Genomic DNA, 22232 nt, shown 5'->3' with positions numbered 1-22232 from the left:
CTTAAAACTTTCCTTTTTTTTAACCACACATTCTTAAAAACAATCACTATTTCAAAATACATTTTCTCAAGAACATTATTAAAATTAAGCCCAAAGAAGTAGGGCTAGAAATGATTTGGTTTGATTCAGTTCTAAAGAGAACCAAATCAGATCCAAAGTTTTCGAATATTTAGTAAGTAGAATCGTAGGGTCTAAATTTAATTATGAAACCGTTCGGGTTCAATTCCATTCGGTTCCCGCGTTCCATACTATAATTAATTTTTTTATAATATATACAAAATTACATTAATTCAACTAATGACATGTTCAATTTTAACTTTTACAAATAACGTAAAATAACAAATTCAGGTAAAGTTTATGTCAATTTGATTAAATTGAATCTAAACTGAAAACTAAGAATAGAAAATTCATATTTTTGAATTTGAGCTAAATTAATTAGTTAACAAATTTATTTAGAAAAAAATAATTTGACTTTTTTAAAATAAATGAATTAAAAAAATATAGGGAGATTTGATTCTTATTCAATACTTAATCTAGAGCCTATAACCGAATCGAACTCTTCGATTATTGATTCAGACACTCGTTCAAATACTTAACTTAAGAAAAACCGCTCGATTCGATTCAGTTCAGATTCGGTACGATACGATCCAACTCGATTTAGAAGTTTTGTCCAACCCTACAAAGAAGAGCTTAAAATTGACATTGGTTCTTATGAAGGGCAGAGGCCAAGGGTTCAACTGCACAGGCAACGTTTTAAAATTTTCCAGAATTTTTCGGTTTACATAGGAAAACTACATTAAATTCCAAAATTTGAATATTATTGTACGAGTAAGTGCACAATTAGTCTTAACCTTTAACATCTATAGAAAATATATCCTCAACCTTCAACATTGGACTTTTCAGTCCCCATCACAGTTTGTCCTTTTTAGTTTTCACATAATTCCGTCAATATATTTTTTACCGCCCCGCAAAACTACGGTTTGTTATAATCTCAAAGTTAGGCAGGAGGATTTTGAGCATAAGTGGCATGACTGGTAAAATAGATTTGACACTGAACAATATGAAAGAAGGTGAGCACAAATGAAAAGAAATTCCATTAGAAATGCATCTCGATTGACAAACAAATGACAATAGTTACAACCAGTGTCTTGGGTGTCATTCTACTACAAAAACCAATGGTGTAATCTTGACTCATGGAAACAAGAATAATCAACTAACAAAGGAAAAATAATAGACCCTCACCCAAAAAACCAAAGAGAAAGGCACAATGTAATTGTGCAAAAGAATAATCAAAACTTCAACAACCTCCAAAATCCAACTCTAATGCTAAGCCGGTTTACGTACAATTTGACCATTGCTACTTCTTTAAGAAATTGATTTTAGGGTCGGCCACCCTCGTCCCATCAGTGAAGCAAGGCATAAAAGTGAGCCATTCAGCCTTACCAGATTAAGAATAAGACCCCTCAAGGACGGGAAAGAAAGCTCTATGCTTCGAGGATGTATAGATAGGAAATGGGCTCATTTTATAAACATTGTCACAAATGGCCCTCATTAAGTAATAAACTTACAGTAAACCAGCAAGGATTGCCCCAGGATCTGATGGACTGACTGGCTGAGCTGGTGGAGGCACAGGTGCGGGTGCTCGAGAAGGAACTGGTATGCTAACTAATTGTTCTTTAATGAACTCCTTCAATCTGTGCACAAGATATTTACAACGATTAATTATGAAGTGCAAATAGATTCTATAACCATTTTTGTTAGGGGCTAAACTGATTGAAACATACTCGAAAGTTAGTGCAGGATCTCCAGATGCAACGGTCATACGCAACTGGGTTCTATCTGCTGGATCTGTTTCTATTCTAATCTGAGCAATGAGAAGAAATTTCAGATCAAAGAGTTGTCATTTAGCGGTGCTAATGGAGTCAGAAACCAAAATGACTGAATTTCCAAGGGAAATCTATGACTTTTTATCCAACCAAATACACACACACATATTTATAAGTTAGCAACGTGGTCCTCGACCTTGAATAATAGTTGCATAATCAATAAGCAATAACAGAGAAGATTCAAATTTCAATTAAATAGACATGTAACCATCATAGAAACAAACCTCACTTGCAGATTTCTATGATATCGGCCTAACTTGAGAATGTGAGGGTCACGTGATAATTCTGTTGCTGATTGCATAACTACAATGAAACAGTGGACCAACTTGTTCTTTTCTACACTAAGGCAATTTTCCCTCAAATAAAGTACAGATAAAGATTACAAAGCACAATTCTTTAAGCATGCCTGGCCAGTTTCATTTGCTGAATAGATAGTTATGCTCAGAGTCAAAATCTCAAGTTTTAAAAGCAAGGGTCCAGTTAATCTTTTCATTTAATTCCCATCGTGTGGTTCACTGTAAAATACCGATATGGCCTTAAATACAAATGCACAGTAAACAAACTTTTTAAACCGGCTTACCAAACATAACATGGCTCGTGTATTTTCCGAATAGTATGTTGTGCTAGCGATCATATTATTGGGATTGGGATCCTGGACAGGAAATCAAAGAATAAACTTCCTGATTATATAGAGGTCAAAATTATAAGCATGGAGTGAGCTAAAACTCAGTAGGATCAGAGACTTACAAGCCCGGGGCAAACTGTCAACCGAAAACTGTTAAATAAGTTTGCCATTTCCACTAGTGGCATTGGTCTTACACCTCTAACCTGGTCCATTTACAGGATAATAAGGTTAAATGTGCATTCTTGATTTCTAGGTTAGATATTTTAAGTTGAGAAAATATCCACAAGGCACGTACAACTTCTTGGAGCTTCAATGGAGGCCCTGAGAGTGATCTCCACTGTGGGAAAAACTCTTCAGGAGATACCTGAATAGGCTGCAGAAATTTGTTCAACACAGTAGGAAGGCGCAGTTTAGGGTTGACCTGATGATGCAAATATCCATATTTTAGCAAATATAGACAAACAGCTTCAATTTTAATTTTATTTTATTTTTCAATTTTATTTTCAAAACTAGTATGAAGTCACGGGAACAATACCACATGGGTTCCGAACTTATACGAGAAATCAAGAACGGCTATGTCTCTACTTGGCCGGAGGTTGATTACTTCAAGCGGGCATTGCACCTACGCAACCAAAAGAGTTAATATTGACAAAGGAAATTACCACATACGATATTAAAGAACATAGAAGATGAAATTACTTTCAGGATAAAGAAAAATCGGACCTGTGCCCTCGGCGGAATAGTCTCAGGCACTACAGAGAGTTCCATTTTTAAATGTGACGGGGGCAATATCAAAGCTTGAACTGAAATGAGTGGAGCAATATTCTTATTTCCCAAGAAAAGAACAAGCTGTCCATGCTGTGCTCGCCATTCTGCTTTAATGCCAATCTGGAAAAAGTAAGTTACAACAAAAACAGTGAGCAGCAGGAGAAAAAAATCACCCCTCTCATATTGCTAGGAAGTTTAAAGGAAATGTAGGCTGTTGCATAACAATTAAGTAAAATAGTACTAAAAGATTGTGCACCTGAATATAAGGGTCCTCGTATAGCACACCACTATCCTTGAGGCATAAAGCATGAAACCTTTCAGCAATTTCACCAATTGGCTGTAGAAGTCATCGAATTAGAAAATCAGAAGCATAAAAACATGATGGAGAAGGGGTCAGAGCAAAGTGCTGTATGAATCTAGGTGCCACTCCATGGATTCTTATCATCCAAAATAAAGGAACTTGTAAAAATTTAGTGATTTAAGATGGTGGAATTTCGTCGCAGAACAGCTTTATCCCAATACAATAGGAAGATGAATTGTCAACAATTGAGCATAATTTTACAAGCAAATTACATAGACACCCTAAGAGGTAATTGACTATTATAGAGACATCCCATCTCTTTTACCAAAACCCTCTATGTAGCCAAAATAAACACCCATTTCCTATTTGACCATTTATTTTATGTTATATTTTAAAATATACCTTCTTTCTAATAAGAAAATTATCTTAAGCTTAAAGAAAGGCTTCTTTTTTTGTTTTCCTCCTTTTACACAAATAAATACACCTCAATACTATTTGTCAAAATTAACTTGTGTACATCTTTAAAAATAGGAATACAAAATTATTTTAATCCTGTCAAATTAACTGGATCGATTAAAATTACAAATTACTAAACATATATTTTGGTCATCTGTCAATTATTTGTATATAAACAAGATGTTCTCAATTTTTTTGAGAAACTTATTAATTATTTTAAGAAATAATACATATATATGTGTGTGTGTGTGTGTCATAAATTTATTTGAACTTTACTACATAAAGCCCATGTTTGGCCCCCATTCTTATCTCATTCTCATTTTCATTCTTTTTCTCTCTTATTTTCAACCACACATTTTTCAAAAAAACACTATTCCGTACGTTAAAATTAACTAAGAATGGAGGCCAAACAGCCGCAAATTTAACAACATTTCTTTTAACCAAAAGCCATGGCTGCATTTGAATAAAAAAAAAATGAGAAACAATGATTATTCCAATTTCATTTAATAATAGTTTGAAATTTTCAATTGTTGTAAATACAATTTTATTTTTTATTTTTTATTTTTTATTTTTTTGGCTGATAGGCAAATCTGTTATGGAATAAAACTCGGGGGAGGTTTCTGTAATTTTTTTAAAAAGGGGGGATGTCTCAGTAATATTCAATTACTTCAGGGTGTGTGTGTGTAATTGTCTCTAATTTCATTTCAAAATTCAACATATATGTAGCTTGCAGTATTCCACAGACTGCATGAACTTATGTAGACTAGCTCCTCACTCTAGCAAGATAACATTTTGGAAGTGATTGAAGACATTCTTTTCATTATTTGAAATTTATGGACCTGAAGAGTGTTTGCAGCTTAAGTATACAGATGCTGATTTGTTAGATGCCTTCCTGCTACAAAACTTGATAATAGCAACCATCATCTAATCCTTTGTGAAAGGATCACTTTAAATGTTTCAGAAAAAGACATGAATCCCCCACATAAGAGGACTTCAGGGGCAAGTTCCAGTAATCAAGACATTCGAATGGTCAAGACCAGAATAGCAACTAGATGGCACATGCATAAACAGAAGAAAGTTTACACAGGATGTATGTACCTGGACAATATTTGACTGCTCTTCAACAGGTGCAATAGCTAAAGCATCTGCTGCAGCATTCCAACCACCTTCCAAGCCAGAGGCCAAGTTCGGCTCAGGCTGGACAGTGGCACTAGGAAGGCCTTCAATAGTCAGTGGACCCGAAAGATCTCCAAGGAGATCAGCCGACGGTGTACTAGGTGGTTGAGGATCCACTACAGTTAGAGCCCCATTTGCCTGAGTCACACCTTGCTCTGCAGTGTTCTGATCCTGTCCACAAATACCTGTTAATTAATAATTGATTATCATAGAACAACCAGATTTTAATATAGGCTAACATGGTTTATCAGAATGCAAAGAAAGACATCTCACCACATTGCTCACACTGGGCACCTTTACCAGACTAAGCTGACCCACAGATGGAGTCCCATTTGCAGGACGCTGGTCAGTCACTACCAAAGCATTAGAAGTCTGCTGTTGTGCTGCCCGCAATTTGATTGCACTTTGTTCTGCTGTATCAGCTTCAGAATCTTCAGCTTTTCTTATCAATGCCGACTAAAATCAAAAAAGATGTGCCACAGTTAGAATTGGCTGCACTGTGTGAAGCTACTCTTATTAAGTGGTTTGGCAGTGATAAATGTCCTGCTGCAACCGTATAAACACAGCAAACGATAAACTACTTCTATACCAATATTGTAAGTCATATATGCCTACCTGTCGCTCTGGGAACTTTGGCATTTCAGCAAGTATATCCATTAGAGCTGCACCTTTCCTACTCAATGCACGATATTCAACAGCCCTTTGCTGTATCTCAGCATCAATACAACTCTCATATCTGGAAATATGTACAATTTGTCAAGGCATTCTATTAAAATGGGATCTCTCTTTTTCATAGTAACAAAAATAATCAATAAATCATTCAAGATGAATCCTTACTTGCCAAATACTGCCAAAATTTGGTTCTGTAGCTCAGGATCTGGTGGTTGAGTGTGCATCAAAATCTTAGCATATGTCGAGAGAAGGATAGGAATTGTTGAAGTCCTGTATATAAGTCTTGATAGTATTACGTCTAGTGATGAGAATCAGAAAACTTTGACAAGAAAACAGCAAGGGCACTTACGAAACAGTTGGAAGTTTCTCATGTATGATGCCAAAAATTTCCTTTGGACTGCACCCAGGCCTCCTGGCCAGAAGATGGCTGTATTCTCCAAGGATATACGCACTCAACTGTCACATACATAGCATCAAGAAAAATTCTCAATACAAATTACTTCAAAGGTTTACGAAATGAAATTCAGAACATCACACAAGTGAGTTCATTATCTGGAGCATGAACCCTTAAAAAACCCAAAGGGATACAGCTCGATGTAACTTTTAACTCGTATTCTACCACATCTTTGTTTCTAGTTTGTGTATCCTCAACTAACTCCATCAGCCTATCAATTATCTCATGAAATTTATGATAATGATCTGATGAAAACTGACCCAATCACCAGAAGTTAGTTGCAAACAAAGTAGCGTGTTTCAGTGTTCCTATCAACTCAAAGAATGTACTGACAACTAGAGTTGGATTACATGATCTTGTGATCTTTATACCATTCAACGCCTAAACAACAATTTAACTTTTTAGCTCTACCACTACAGTCATGGACACGAGCACATTCACCAAAATTATATCATACCATAATAGGAATATAGAAAATAAAATCACGGGTAAGGTAAACATACCTTAACCATTGTCTCATGAATAGCGGGCTTATCAACATATTCTCTAACTTTTAGGGCCGCATAAGTCTGACATGATATAAAAATAGGAAGAGTATTGCTAGAATCCAACTTTCTAAATAAAACTCACTATTAAAAAACAATATCAATTTCAGCTACCTGTAGATCCTCATTGTTTGTAACAAATTGCACTACACGGAACCATATGTCATCACTGACAAAATCTCCTGCCTTATCAATCAACTGAAGGATCACATCTACATACCTGCATGACGCAAAACGGGGAATAGTATAAATTATTTGAAGTAACAATTCTGAGTGTTACATATATCATCCATTTTGACATAAATATTTATATTACTGCCAGCCATAGTTGGTTAGATTACACTGATTCAAAAGCAAAGCTCTTCAGTAAATATGAATCAAACTGTACAAGTTGAACGAATATCTTCTAAAAAATGTAAACTCTATCTGCTATTACCTAAAGAAAATTTTAAGAAATGGATAGTGAAAAGCCACAGGATTACTCAAAATTGAAGTTGACCTTTAGAACTAGTTACTAATATGAATTATGATGAAGACATGATTTTCTTGAAAGGACGACTTATCCTGCAGTTATAGGCTTCAGAAGTGATACGTGGGAAGTAGTTCAACATTTGACATTACAAACGCATGGAGCTAGTAGAAAAAAATTATGTTTCTGGTTCAATTTTAGAAATTTGAGACAGCAACTGCTCCTATTAATGAAGCTGTGGTTGCATGCAAATGTGTTCTTTTTTTTCTTTTTTTTTTTATTTACCCGTGGAAATGTTTTTCGTAAGAAACACAATTTTATTAATTATGCAGAACAATCATTACGTTTGTTGTCTTTATATAATTGAATGTTGCGTTGTTAAAAAGACGAAGTGTCGATAAGATGAAAGTCTTCCATGTAAACTAGATACTCCCTAGACTATCAGCATTTCAGTGTGTCATGTTCGCCAATAAAATTAAGTAAAAATTATTTGTTAGTTTTAAGATAGTCCATACCATGACAAATCAGGAGCAAACTTCTCTGCAAGAATCGCAGCTTTAAGTGACAATTCTTCACGCATTGCAAAGTCTGCAGAGCTAAGATACTGGAAACAGATGAAAGTCAGTCGCGAAGTTCTTTCTTGGTTTACAATAGTAACCGACAATTTTGTTCAAGTGGAATTGTAGACTGCTTGACCAGTTATTATGTACCTGCAATATTTCTTCAACTATTTCCTTCGCATTAGAAACATCACACATGCCATATAGCAAATCAAGGGCACGCCTCCTTATACTATCAAAATAAAAAATAATTCATCATCATCAGGCCTTCAGTTGAAATCATAGCCTAAAAGGTCAAACTACAAAAACCCAAATACTTAATGCCAGAATTGTGTGAATGAAACCACAGTAAAAGAACATCATACAGCAATATATGGTCAGAAGAATATGACAAAAAGTAACAGCGTCCTGGGTATTATTGATGAATAAAATAATTTTGCACCCCATGAACACTACTTATCATTTAATTACACAAGTCCATAAGTTCAATTTAGCACTAGATCATTTTACACACAAATGTTAGTATTCATGCAAATGAACGAGTCCAACAAGTTGCCCATGCCTAGGTCCAAAAAATGTAGGATACCATAAACATCGGTTTCAGAACAATCTGGTCAGTGACCCGGCCAATGGCACTGGGTCAGCATGGAACTGGTTCAACTAGAGGGTAACATGTGGGCCATTGTTAAATGAAATATCTAATTAAAACATATTTTTCAAAATGAAATATGAGGAACAAGTATATTAATAAGTTCAGAAGTTACATTGTCTAATAAGTTAAAAATAAAATTGAGTATTTTCTTTATGATTTTAAATCACATATTATTACTATTTTTTTGCTATTTCTTACTTTCTAGTATTCTTGTCTTGTGTTTCGATTATAGCCCAATGTTTATTTATCTTATTCATTTATCTTAATAGTTTATGAACTTCAGACAATGCACATATATATAATATTTTTAAAATCGTATTTAATTGGGCAAATAATAAGGTTCATATATAGTAATCTATTTAGTTTTGAATTATACTTCTGGTTAAGGAAGAGCCGTGGATAAAGACCCTTTTATATATATGAAGCAGGATAGTAACTAAAAGAGACGATCTGCCTCAGAGGTCATTGCCTTCGGAGACAAAGGTCAAATTTCTTCTCCATCAGATCTTTTCCTCATATTTTCCTGCCCTTCAGTCCATGAAAACCGGTGGTTCAGGAGGTTGATTGCAGACCGATCCATTTATCTCACCCAGCCAGGTCACATGACTGGTTCAAGCAGTCCGGTCAGGTTTTTAAATCCGTGATCATAACTATTAAGCAGATGATGAAAGAATTTCTTCTCCATCAGATCTTTTCCCCATATTTTCCTGCCCTTCAGTCCATGAAAACCGGTGGTTCAGGAGGTAGATTGCAGACCGATCCATTTATCTCACCCAGACAGGTCACATGACTGGTTCGAACAGTCCGGTCAGGTTTTTAAATCCATGATCATAACTATTAAGCAGATGATGAAAGAAACAAAAATTCATAACACTTGGAATTTATAAACATAAAACACCCATATCCGACCTGATATCAGGGTCCTTTAAGGAAGTAATAATCTGTGCTTGATGTCTTTTAATAATGTCCTGTACATCTGTAACCATCAACATCCTAGTCATGTTCTCCTGCATTATGCAAATCATGTGATAAGAAACAAGACAATGATTAGCACGATTCTTAAATTAAAACTCCATCTAATAGATGGAGTATCAGTTTAGGATTTAGACGTGCCTGTGCATAATATTAAATATTTGATCAATTCACTTTCTGTAAACTGATTTAAAATTGAAAATAGTGATCCATTTCATACGCAGGAAGACAAATTCAAGGGCTACCAAAATCCACTTCTTTGAGATAGACCTTTTCTGGAAGTTCATCTATATTAACTTGCACAGAACTCGCGACTTTTTCAAATGAGTTTAAGACCCAAGAGTAAATTTGAGAGAATTGTCAGACATGCTCTAAATTTCTTAGAATTCAATAAGATATGGAAATGGATAAATATATAGGACTCCCAAAGCAATTCAAGGCAAGACGCAAACATGAAGCCAAAATATTAGAAAAGGAAAGGGAAAAAATTGGTGTGCAAACACCTTACCAGACCAAGATATCGTATATTTGGTTCCCGCACAGCTATAAATTTCCCAAGCAAGGCAACACATTGCGACATCATTTCTTTCTCAGCATCAAGATGCATGACCTGTAGGAAAATTTTGAACAATGAATTTCCATGAGAATAACATTACCGATGTAGAACTAGAAAAGAAGAATAGAAGTTTCCTCTCATTTCTGCTACCACCCAAGCAAGGGGGGACGATAGGATTCTTCTGAAAAACAGACTATCAACTTCAAGGAGAGAAGTTGTTGCACGTTATTGTTGAAAAACATTATTTTAAATGATATACATATTGCATTATCTTTTCATATCAATTGGTTCAACATGGTATTAGAGCATGCAAAAGTATTGGGTCACACCTTGCCGCCACTCATTTAAAATAAAATTGTGCATGTGCAAAGCTTTGACGAGAAAAACTAAAATCGACCTACACGTTAGGAGGAATGTTGAAGACACTATTCAAATGACTTATTTATGCCTTATCTATCAAGTAAATTTTTTTTTTTTTTTTTTTTTTTTTTTTTTTTTTTTTTTTTTTTTTTTTTTTTTTTTTTTTTTTTTTTTTTTTTTTTTTTTTTTTTTTTTTTTTTTTTTTTTTTTTTTAAAAGCAAAACACCAACACAACCTTATTGGAGTTTTGGGCTCCAACAAGGAAGACTGATGAGGTTTGGATTTTCCTACCATATATAAAACCAAACACTCGAGAAAATGAAGAAGAGGGCCATAAACATGACCTCCCAAAAGTAAAACAATGCAACATATGAAATAAATGAGGAAGTACTACTTCCGATTCAAAGAAAGCAAGTGAGAGGGCAGGCGTTAACAATGGAGAGTTCATTTCCCTTAAAGATGGCGTGGCAACGTAAATTGCCTCCACAGGTGGCTTTTTTATTATGGACAGTTGTGAGGAGGCAGGCGTTAACGAGGGATAATCTTCGAAGAAAAGATTTTTATATTACCGAGTGGTGTTATATGTGTAAGAGAGATGGGAAACGATTAACCATTTGTTCATTCATTGTGATGGTGTTCAGTGGTTGTGGAACGGTATTCTAATTTCCCAACATTTGGATTGAGCGTTACATAGGCGCATAGAAGACGTGTTGTGGGCATGGAGGAGAAAATTTTGAGATAAGGATAGTAGGTTTGTGTGAAATCTTATTCTGAGATGCATTATATGGTGTATGTGGAGAGAAATGAACAGCTGATATTTTAAATACCAAACAAGAACAACAGATCAAATAAGGGAATTGTTTTATATGACTTTGTATGATTGATTTAATGTTGCGGCCACTAATCATATAGAAGGACTGCCTAACTTCATCTCGTTTCTTTCTTATTTAAATTGATAATACACCTCCCATGTATTATCCTTTGATTAATAAAATTACCCGATTACTTATAAAAAAAATTAGAAAGTCCATATCTGTCAATTTGTACATATAGTCAACCCAAAGCATTTGCTGCTAGTGGTACACATTCCTTGTCTTAACTCCATAGCGGCATTGTTGAATCTGAAAAAACTGTGGTATAGCCCATATTGCATCTAATTGATGGAACTATCGTAAGTTTTTGGCGATATTCTCGAGATAGTGGGGTTAGAAAGTTTACACAGGATCCAAAAATTATGCCAACCTTGCCACTAGATCTCTACTAGCTGCTTTGAAGAAGTATCATAGAATTCATCCGATTGTTGTTCAAAAGGGCACTAAATATTACAAATATCATCTGGTTGTCAATAGAATCATTCAGCGAATTTTTTGTTCAAACAAACTTACGTTCCTCTTTTCTAGAATTTTTTCCTTCATGATAAAATGATATTGGGTCTGTTTGAGCCCCTTTAATTTTGAAAAATGTATTATGGAATAATAGAATAATAGAGAATGTGTTGTTAAAAAAGAAGGAAAAGTTTTTGGTTTGCATATAATATTATCTTAACGAAGAATGTGTGGTTGAAAATGAGTAATGTAGAAAAAATAATGTGGTAGAATGTAAAATAATGGGTAACAAACAAGGGCATTATATTTCAACTTACCAAGAAAAAGAGATAACCAGGTCAAAATTTGTTCCAGCATTAAAAGATCGTTTTCAACGGAATGCATGTCACCAATGTGCAAAACTGTGAGTGAATTGTATGCATGTAAAAATATAAATTGCTCTATCGCTAAAATTCTCAGTCATTAATAATGCATGGAAAAATCTTGGATGCCAAACAAACAAGAAAGAAGTTCTTAACCATTGTTCCTGAAAATTAGGCAAGACTTCAGACAGTGACTTTAAAACTGTACAACTGAGTTCAAATGCATACTTACAAGAGCAAGGGCTTCGAATAGAACAGCATGTGATGCATTATTCTTGTTCACATTTTTCACGACATCAGTTCCCATTAGGATCCGTTGCAAAACCTAGTTAACCAAAAGAAGGCCCATTTGAAAATCGATAAAATCTAGATACAAAAGATTTATGAAATCTAAATACAAATATATCTGTCATAACCACTATCGAAAAGAGAGACAGACCTCAAATAATGATCTTCTAGTGTTCGGATCTTCAACGGTTGGAAAATACTGAAGAGCCCTCATTGTCTTAACCTGCGGTGACAGATTGATAAAAGCATAAAATATAGGGTGATATTAATTTTTCAAAAAAAAAAAAAATAATAATAATAATAATACTCAATAAAGAGAATTCTTATATCCTGCTTGAGGGTATAAGTTGAGAATGTATAAGTATTCCCTTGACATTTGATAAACAATGAAGATAAATCAAGAAACATTACTCAACGATATCATAGCAAGTATACATTCAAGAATAACATGACCGACAGCCATACGAGCTTTCCACAAACTTGATAAAAATTATACAAGAATATCCTTTTTACCAATGAAATACTGAATTGATTCAATTAGAAAGATTAAAAAAGAAAGAAAGAAATATAACTCCAAGTTGTCACTTGGCATAGAACAAATTTGTTTCACACATTGAGCAATCGAAATATTTTAAGTCTTATGTATGCTCAAAGAAATAAAAAATTGGAAAAATTACAAATAAATTCATCCAAAGAAACTTGCTCACAAGAAACCAATGTTTTTAGAAGATTACACACCAATTTGACAAATGTGCCAATTCTGTAGCCAAAGAACAAAACTGAGAATTTTTTGTATAATATAAAATAGAAAAGGACAGAGAATATAAAAGTAAAAAAATTAATTTAGTATTTATGATTGAACTTTACATCCCAAGTTTACCCAACCTCTAGGAATAGTTCACTTATGACTCGTGGCTTTTCAATTCACTCACCTCAGGACATAATCTGGCTTTGCCTTGATGCTAGTTACAAGGGGGCTTAATTTATATTATTACAGGTAAGGTCAAATTCTGATTTGGGAAAACAAATCTGAAATAATAAAAGCGGAGTTACGTGAGGCAGAGGTCAACAGGAAGCCATGGTTTTAGATGTCTCTTCTACATGTCCACTTCCAAAATCTCTCTTTGGTCTTCCTCCAGGGCTGAAGTTTACATTGTTTCTTGCAAAATTCTTTCATACACCCAGTTTGACCAAAACAAAAGGTCCAGCACAAGTCCTTATTTTGGCATTCAAGTATCAAGTGCTCAGGACACTTATCCTCGTAACTCAATTTCTTTCCTTTTCTTTTTAATTTTCTGATGAGCAACAGCCCATAGTAAATTACCTAGCAGGAATCTAAGAGTTTGTATTTTATGAATACTGCTGCTAAAAAAAGGTTTACACCTAGGTTAGCAAGAAATAAGATCATGATTAGGATCACCTCCAATTAAAAAAGGGAACAAGTTGTCAGAGAAGCACAGACCTGAAGCCAGGGAGATGGGATACCATAATAGGTGTATTCTTGTGGAACATCTTGGTTTCTTGCAAGCCTTTCCAATACTTTAACACACTTAGGAAGACAACTCCAATATGCCTCATGATTATTCGACAGCAAAGCAACCAGAAGACTCATAGAAGACGTCAAGACACCCAAATCCCGTTCGTCTAATAGTTGTGCCATCCGATCTGACCTGCAACAAGAGAAAGACGACTTACTTATAAAAAAATTATTTATTCCATCAAAATATCACAGAATGCACATTGTACAAAGTTCATTACCAGCCATCCACATTCATCACATCAGGGTTTTTCCTGTAGAGGCGCAGAAGACACAAAGCAGCCTTCTTCCTCACAAGCGGTCTACAGCTACTAGTTATCTGAAGCAATGAAACTATTAGCATCTTGTGAGCTGCTAATGCCTATCAAAATCTATAAAAAACAAGAAAAGGATTTTCTTTACAAGTAATTTTTGAACATCAGGAGCTAGTGATTCTGCAAACTCTCGGCCCCCAATATTTCCAACCTGAAAAGATATAAGTGAGATTGGATCAGCAGAAGGTAACAACCACACCAAATGTTCAGTGCATATAACATGTAGAAACATGCCTCAAAGCAACATACAATCAAAGTACTATGCTTGCAAAAAACTAATACTGATAAACATCTAAGAGGAGAGATTCAGTATCGTACCAAAGTCAAAGCCAGACACTGAAAAGTCTCATTACGTCCGATAATATCATTGCGCACAGTATTAATTGCTAATCTTAAAAAATCATGATTCTCATTGAGCAAACATGATGTCACTATGTAGCCAACCTGTAGTCAACCGAAACAAGAGAAAGTTATTAAGTTGAAGTTCATATCCTCATTCCATGCCAAACAGAAATAAGACACGACTTGAAAGTATCAAGTACTGCCATACATTAGCGAGAAATAAAATTGTTCAAAACAACAATGTATACATTGAGACCAGTTCTATTCATCCTCATATAGTCATACATTTTACATTTGGAGTATTCGCTAGCTGGAAAATTAATCTCAGCAACCTAAAGAGAAAGAACGCACAGTAATCTACAAATGAAGTTCCCCAAACCTAAACTTCCTATCCTTTTAGATACTGCTCACCCTCTGAATCTTCACAATCATCTTCCACAGTATTCCTTAGCTACTTAGGATTATTAGCACTTCACAGAATAATGAAAAAACTAATGATTGAAGATATAGCGACATCATTTGCTGGAATTGAAATATCATCAAGATAGCTATGGAGACAGTATACATAAACTAGAGTACATTAATGTACAGAGACGGTTATAACAGACATCCTTTTTTCATACATAAATGTAATTAAGGTATCTCCTTATTCCATAACACGATACCCAACACTCAAAAGCATATTTCTAATTGGCAGCTTTCCACCTTATTAATTCAATCTATACCGGAATGCCCGATTTGCCATTAAGCACATACAAACAATAGTATACATTAAGTTTCACTTAGGTCCATGCTCACTATTCAAAGAAGCAGTTATAGGTATTGTGAGGACAATAGACATATAGATTAGTAAATGCTTTGCATAGATTGCAACCCAGAGAAGCAAAATGCAAATGTCTTATGTAATCGTGCTGAGGCCCTACTAGCAGGCTAAAATTAGAATCTCACTGAATTATCAGTTACCTCAGTTCAGAATTTCCAATTCAAAAGCATATAGGCATCATACTATTTTATTTAAATGCAATGTGTGTATCAACTGTGTCACTTACATTTCAGTTTTAAGGAAGCTAATGGGCGTAATGCAAAAGCACATAAAACAGCATTCAGGTAAGAAGAAATTTTGTGGACCCAGCTTTTTCAGTTATAATATTACTATTCCAATTTAGAAGAACTGCTGAAGTATCTTCAACTAAGGTAAGTTACGTGGTCAGCTTGTTTGAAAGGTATTAAGGTCTTCTATTTAATCTTTTAAGTATAGGAAATTTTGCTGTGAGCCTGTTTGCGAGACATGTAAAGAGGTCTTCAAAAACCTTCAAACTTCATTTCAGCATCCTGTTTTCAGAACTTAATTCACTATGTCTCATCCTTTGTTCTAAATTTGTTGAATTGCCAGAGATTGAAACTTCTTTTTTCTCGTAACTCTTCTATTCCTCAACTGTGTTGGTTGAGAAAACAGCACAAAGATAAGTTCAATGTCAAAAGTTAAGATAAATGAATTGCTGTAAGATAAAAGCTTTTGCCTTTAGCCCCTTCTGTGGTAATAGATTGCAAAATAATGTTTAAACCTTTGCACAGAACTCTTAATTGCCGAATTCAAACTTCAAAGTCCACTCTCAATATTTTCTTTCCTAATCAAATAAATGAAATTGACAGCAATGCACTCCTGAATAATTTATTGTCAAACCATATGCTTCTAGGCAATTTAGATATTGAATATACATGTACAAACTGGCATTCATTGAGAACTATGGGCAACTACCTGTAAACCACAATGTTCAAAAGAAATTAATTATTAATGGGATATAATCAAATAAATAGGAATATTGGAAAAACTGAATGCATATATCACCTGCTTTTCAGGATACTTTGGAGCAGATATCAAAGAAACAGCTTCCATGTGACCAAAATCCACATCATAACCCAGCATATAAATGTAAAGAATCTTCCACACATATTTCTTCTTTTCATAAGGTGTGGAAGCCTGTCAAAAAAAAAAAAGGATTTAACAACCAGTAATCAAGTGATTATGCAATTACCAAAACAACTGTCGCACAGAGCATATTTTAGAGTAGAAAACCAAACGTAAAGGAAAATACGTCTGACATACTTTAGGTCAACAAATCACGAAAAAATGCAAAACTATGAGGTGAACTAGTCAGTATTGCACCTAATATTGCAGAGACATATTTCATAAAACTGTGATGAGTACAAACTCCAGAAATTTCATTTCTGACAAATGAAACATACAGAAAAAAGAAGAGATTGAAAATTCTAACATGCAGTTATTGTATACTGTAGTTTTCAGTCTTCATTGGAATTCGTAGCGTGCATTAAGGGTAATTGTTCATAGAACTACTATGTCCATTATTTAGGGCTTTAAATACCTCATTCTACCACATAAAATGGCAAAAACGCTATGAATTTGTTATTAGGGCAATTGCTTAAGGTATGCCAAAAAAATTCTTAGATCAATCATCCATGGCACTGTAGTTAAGGAGGTGCCTCGTGTAGGGCAATGGCTCTCTGCTAAACCTACAAGTAAAATCATATTAAAGTTTCTGATCATTCGTGATATCTACTATTACTTAGGTTTACTATGAGAACATTTTGTGAAGACCGGCAAAAATACAAATTTGTAAAATAGACCTTGTACTTCTATTTTGGTTAAACAGATTTCTTAGCTAAAAACTATTTTGCACTGATTTTGTAGAATTTTAGATAACAGTACGACAACAACAGAGCATTTCAAAAGATAATACAGCCTAAAAGATTCTAATATTTGAAAACAAGACATATAACTGGGAAATAGCACTCTACGGAGAAATCCAGTTTCATCAAACAAGTCGAATTTCTATAACAATGGAACGGATGTAAAATATTTTCTGTGTTACAATTGTAATCATTATATCCGGTAATCCATACACTAATATCTGTAACTTGCAACCTCACATTCGAAGCACACTTTGAAGTTTCCTAAAAATTTCTCCATCAGCGCAGATGCTGATACTACCCAAAGATGCAGTATTTATTTAGGGTAATGGTCGATAATGAAGAATGGTAAGTGTTAAGAGTTAATACCCTGGATAATAGCAACACCTTCATCACCAAGAAATTGACTTATTCCAATCCTAGATATTCTGTCAATTCACATTATATAAATGACAGAATAAGTGAAAAAGACAAGAAAGTCCTACGGAGGCTGCATCTTATTTAGATTATGTATGTCTTGATGATACAAAATGAACGGACATTGGGACTGTATGATCAATTTAACTTAAAACAACTAGCATCTTGAGACATGCATTATTATTATACTCCATATGGCACTCTAATTCAAAAATATGCAATGAAGTATTGGTCTTCTTATTCTTTTTAATTAGCCCTATTTGGCGGCCATTAAAAAAAATAATAAAAAAAAAGGAGCTTTCAATAGTGTTTTAGAAGAAAGTGTGATTAAAAAATAGAAAAACGATTTTGGGTTTATGTGCAAAATATTTTATTGTGTGAATGTGTAGTTGAAAGTGATCCTGTAGAAAAAGAGTTTGAGAAGAATGGGAATCAAACAGAGACGTAATATATTAAGCATCCACTAAAGTGAGTTTTGAAGTAAACCACCAAATTACAAGTAACTGCATTGTCATTGTTCCCCCAATCTATAATATCATTGACATGCAAAAATCTATTACCACCACAAAGATTTCAGAGGATTCTCCACAAGTTGTATGTATTGACATGTGATGTATAAATGAAAAGAGCACCAAGAAACTGCAAGGTGTACAACATTACCCATCTCCCACTGGTTTTCAAATTCGGTTCCAATGTTTAAAAAGGCTCAATTCGGTACCAAGGCCTTTACCTCCACGAGGCAAGAGTTTTGAGGCATAAGCCTCGAGTTGAACCAATCAAATAACTAAAAATAATACAAAACAAACAATCAACATGTTAAGTTTGATTCATTATCATTATCAGTGTTGCCTATTTACTTAATTTTTATCATCCTTGTCATCTTGCAATGGTGTCTTCTCCTTCCTCTTTCCTTTTCGTGTAGAGGCAGAAGAAAGGAAACAAAAAGAAAAACCTAAAACATTATAGGTCACAAAAAAAAAAAAAAAAAAGCCAAAAGAAGGTTGGCAATAAAGTGTGCAGAAAATGCAAGATAACGAGGTGAAGACTTTGGTCACTTTGAAGATTAGCCTTGAAGCGCAAGCCATAACAATAGCACTTTAAGGCGTAAGCCTTGAGCATTTAATGAAAGACTCGCCAGAAAATGGACTTCAGACATAAGCCTCAAACAGCTTTTCTAACAATGTACAGCTCAAGAGACATTGCAACTTGATTGTGATTATCAACTCGTTAAAAGATTGACCATCTATAGCTGTTATCATCATGCTAATTATGGTCTAAAAGGTCACTGTACAGTATGGATTGAAAGAGGACTTCCTAGGAGACTATCAATAATTTGTTTGTCAATATCTTGTAAAAACTTCAAACATCTAACTGAATGTTTTTTAAAGGATAAATAAGAGAAGCAAATAAATAATATAATAAATTAAATTTCAGCTGTGTTTCATTTAAATTGTGGGAAGAGTAAAATTCTTTCTCGAAGTTCAAGAGCATAAAATAAGTACAGTAAAGGGTGTTGGTTTCTCTAAGAAAATTATCCCTTCTTTGGACTTCATTTTTCCTTTTGAAAAAAATTCACCTAGGTTTTTCAGATATTTTTTAATGGTGGGACTCCGCAACTTTAGCTTTGGATTTCTGAATCTATTTGGAAGTCTTCATAACTATTCTCAGTATCCTAAGTTAAAACAGCGACATTTTTAGTCATAAGCTGAAATGATGTATACTCGCATAATCTTAACTGATATGACATTGTACACCCCTCCAGGCACCCAACCCTTCCAACCAGGATAGTACCGGCCAAATCATATTTAATTATTCAGTTCCCATACTCGTGCAGCCACAAACTCTGCATCTTTGCCAAAAATTCTATTTATTTAGCCATCCCAAATCACATTGATAATGGTTGTGCCTTTGAACCATTCGCCGTATAATAATTTGCATTAAAAAATCCAACATGAACTTGGTCACGCTTCATTAAGCATTACAATCCTGTGCATAATACTCCAGTGTTTATGCAAGATGAACCTATACAAGCTCAATTAAAAATTATCTGCAAGATAAATGATCTGCTCTCATCATTCATTCTGTCTCATGAATAATCTGCATTAAAAAATCCAACATGAACTTTGTCCCACTTCATTAAGCAGTGCAATCATGTGCATAATACTCCAATGTTTACGCAAGATGAACCTATGCAAGCTCAATTAAAAATTATCTGCAAGATAAATGACATGCTCTCATCATTCATACTGTCTCATGAAAGCACAATTCAATCTTCACACCAACAAAATTCCAGGGTATTACGCATAGTATTCTGATGCATCCTTCTTCCAGAACATTAAACTCAGCTCAAGACAAATCCACCACAACAACACCCAATCAAAAGATTAACAGTACCCATTCAACAATTTCACTTATCCAGCTCACGCAATTGATTCACTAAATGACCCATGGATACAATTTAACTTGTCATTAATCTTTTCTTTACTGTATATCTCCATTCTAAACCAAAAGAGAAACAAACATCTGTAGTTAACAATACAACTTCTTTAAACTTTAATTTTCAACAAAACACCAAAAAGGTGAGACAAATTTCATCGCCTACAGTTCATAAGTCATACCAGGTTGCAAAACAACAGATTGCATTTAATTTTACAACTAAAAAAAAATGGAGAAAAAAGTAATAGGCCACCCCTCTAATTCAGCAACCCATTCACACACGTATATGTGCATATCTAATTAAGTACTTGCCTTTTCGTTCTTGAAACGAGTGCGGATGTTTCCGAGCTCTTTATCGACGCGGAGGCGCTCCTGCTCTTTGTTCTGACAATTCCGAATATCGCTTATGAACACCGACAACCCTCTCATCCCAGACAACGCCATCCTCAGTCTGTCTCAGATCCGAAGCCCGAGAGATGACGTCACAACCCCCAGATCCAACGGCCCTCAATATATAACAACAGATCTCAATCAACTTCAAAAATTCAATTATCAAAAATCCCCTTTTAAAATGTTGCCTGTATAATTTATACGAAATGAAGTGTTGGTATATATATAGCTGTATGTGTATGTGAAGAAAGAGAAGTGGGTGTGATCTAGAGAGATAATATGCATAAGCCGTCGGACAGTGGAGGGAGACGACTTTAGCAGAATTTATTTTTTTCCTTTTGAGAATTAATTAATTAATTGCAGAGTCGTCCCTTTTCTCCCTGGCCTGGGTCATCGTACGGGTGGACCCTGGTCCGCTAAATTGAAGGGTTTCGGGCTCATGGGTTGACCCGGTTACAAGAGCAGTGTCAATGATGATCTATGATAAAGGCACCTCAAAAAGGCTATTTCTATATTCTAGAAAAGGTTAAATGCTTTTAGCAAAACAACAGGAAAAAGAATGGCAAAATGCGCTACCGATCTTCAATACATTGTCCTATTAGTCTATTGTTTTTTAATTTTTTTTATAACCGTTGTATAATTAATATTTGGTAGTAGAATATGCCTGCGCTTGGCCTCCCATTTATTTTCCTTCCATTACATTTTATTTTTATCTTCCTATTTTCAATTACACAATCTTCCATAAAATAATATTATACATAAATCGAAAAAATTTCCTTATTTTCAACCACTCATTTTTCAAAAAAATATTATTCCACACATTTTCATTACCACAAAATGGGGGCCAAACGAAGGCTATGTCAAATACTTATTGAATTAGTATGAGTGACCTCATAAAAATATGCACTTCCAATTTTTTGGTACCCATTTACGTCCTAAAGTATTATCTGTTTGGAATCTACTTATCATGCGCAGCGAAAAATAAAATAATTTTTCAATTCTCACCAAAAAATTTCTTTGTGTTTAGACGTAAACTATGATAAAGATTGTACATTTTACGAGATCTGCAAATTCCTTTGCTATTTTTTCGTTCCAACGATCTTTATTTGCCACCTACAACTATCCAATTGTCGAGCCTCCAACGGTAATTCACGCAGAAAACAAGATTGTAGAATTAGAATTTTCTTCTTGTACTAGCAAAAATAATGAATTCTCTACAGATATTGAAAATCCTAGTCATATTTATATAAGCTCAAATGAGTTTAGCCTGACTCGATCCAATATTTAATTAACCTATTTAATTAAATTCGGTCCATGAATTAATTAATTCGAGCATATAAATAAGTAACACAATTAATTAATTTATCAAACGCTTGTTAAATTAATTAATTGATAAATTACAATATTCCAGTTCTCCTTTTGTGCGCAACCCATAAGGTTTCCGAATACGATACCTAACGACATGAAATATTATTTTAATTTAATCAAAATTGATAAATTAAAACATTCTTCTAATTTATCACCAATTCACATTCGCCGTCCCAAATTGACATCTAGCAATGTATCAGGGTAATACATGTGACGAAAAATGTCACGTGGTATGACAAAACAAAACTCGTTCATTTACTATGAAATTATAATCTTTTCGTCAATATGATCC

General features: G+C 34.3%; 1 protein-coding gene across 2 annotated transcripts; it reads right to left on the bottom strand.

The window, feature by feature from the left end:
* Window positions 1-1071: 1071 nt before the first annotated feature.
* Window positions 1072-20626, bottom strand: LOC111400407 (AP-2 complex subunit alpha-1-like). 2 transcript variants are annotated; one of them, XM_023027826.1, is made up of 27 exons: window positions 20495-20626; window positions 16470-16601; window positions 14597-14722; window positions 14367-14429; window positions 14186-14283; window positions 13890-14097; window positions 12579-12650; window positions 12372-12464; window positions 10045-10146; window positions 9474-9571; window positions 8063-8144; window positions 7868-7956; window positions 6998-7103; window positions 6842-6907; window positions 6234-6340; window positions 6050-6154; window positions 5828-5948; window positions 5486-5668; window positions 5135-5383; window positions 3536-3616; window positions 3235-3399; window positions 3047-3133; window positions 2807-2932; window positions 2634-2714; window positions 2467-2538; window positions 1785-1864; window positions 1072-1694 (listed from the first exon to the last, which is right to left on the bottom strand). In XM_023027826.1, the coding sequence occupies exons 1-27, from the start codon at window positions 20624-20626 to the stop codon at window positions 1565-1567; spliced, it is 3054 nt and encodes a 1017-aa protein (XP_022883594.1). In that variant the 3' UTR covers window positions 1072-1564. The 2 variants fall into 2 exon arrangements, with proteins under 2 accessions (XP_022883594.1, XP_022883596.1); XM_023027828.1 differs by having other exon boundaries at window positions 5135-5377.
* Between the last annotated feature and the right edge of the window lie 1606 nt (window positions 20627-22232).

Source organism: Olea europaea, chromosome 1 (genome assembly GCF_002742605.1).
Source record: "Olea europaea var. sylvestris chromosome 1, O_europaea_v1, whole genome shotgun sequence".
Classification (NCBI taxonomy): Eukaryota; Viridiplantae; Streptophyta; class Magnoliopsida; order Lamiales; family Oleaceae; genus Olea; species Olea europaea.
This window is presented reverse-complemented; position numbering and strand designations above follow the sequence as displayed.

What these genes read in the sequence shown, in the direction of transcription:
- LOC111400407 (XM_023027826.1), bottom strand. Translation starts at nt 20,626, where the DNA reads ATGGCGTTGTCTGGGATGAGAGGGTTGTCGGTGTTCATAAGCGATATT. An exon ending in TTAAAGGACCCTGATATCAG is followed by an intron (nt 8,145 to 9,473) that starts GTCGGATATGGG and finishes TTATTTTGATAG; the next exon opens with TATAAGGAGGCGTGCCCTTG. An exon ending in TGACAGTTTGCCCCGGGCTT is followed by an intron (nt 2,539 to 2,633) that starts GTAAGTCTCTGA and finishes TTTCCTGTCCAG; the next exon opens with GATCCCAATCCCAATAATAT.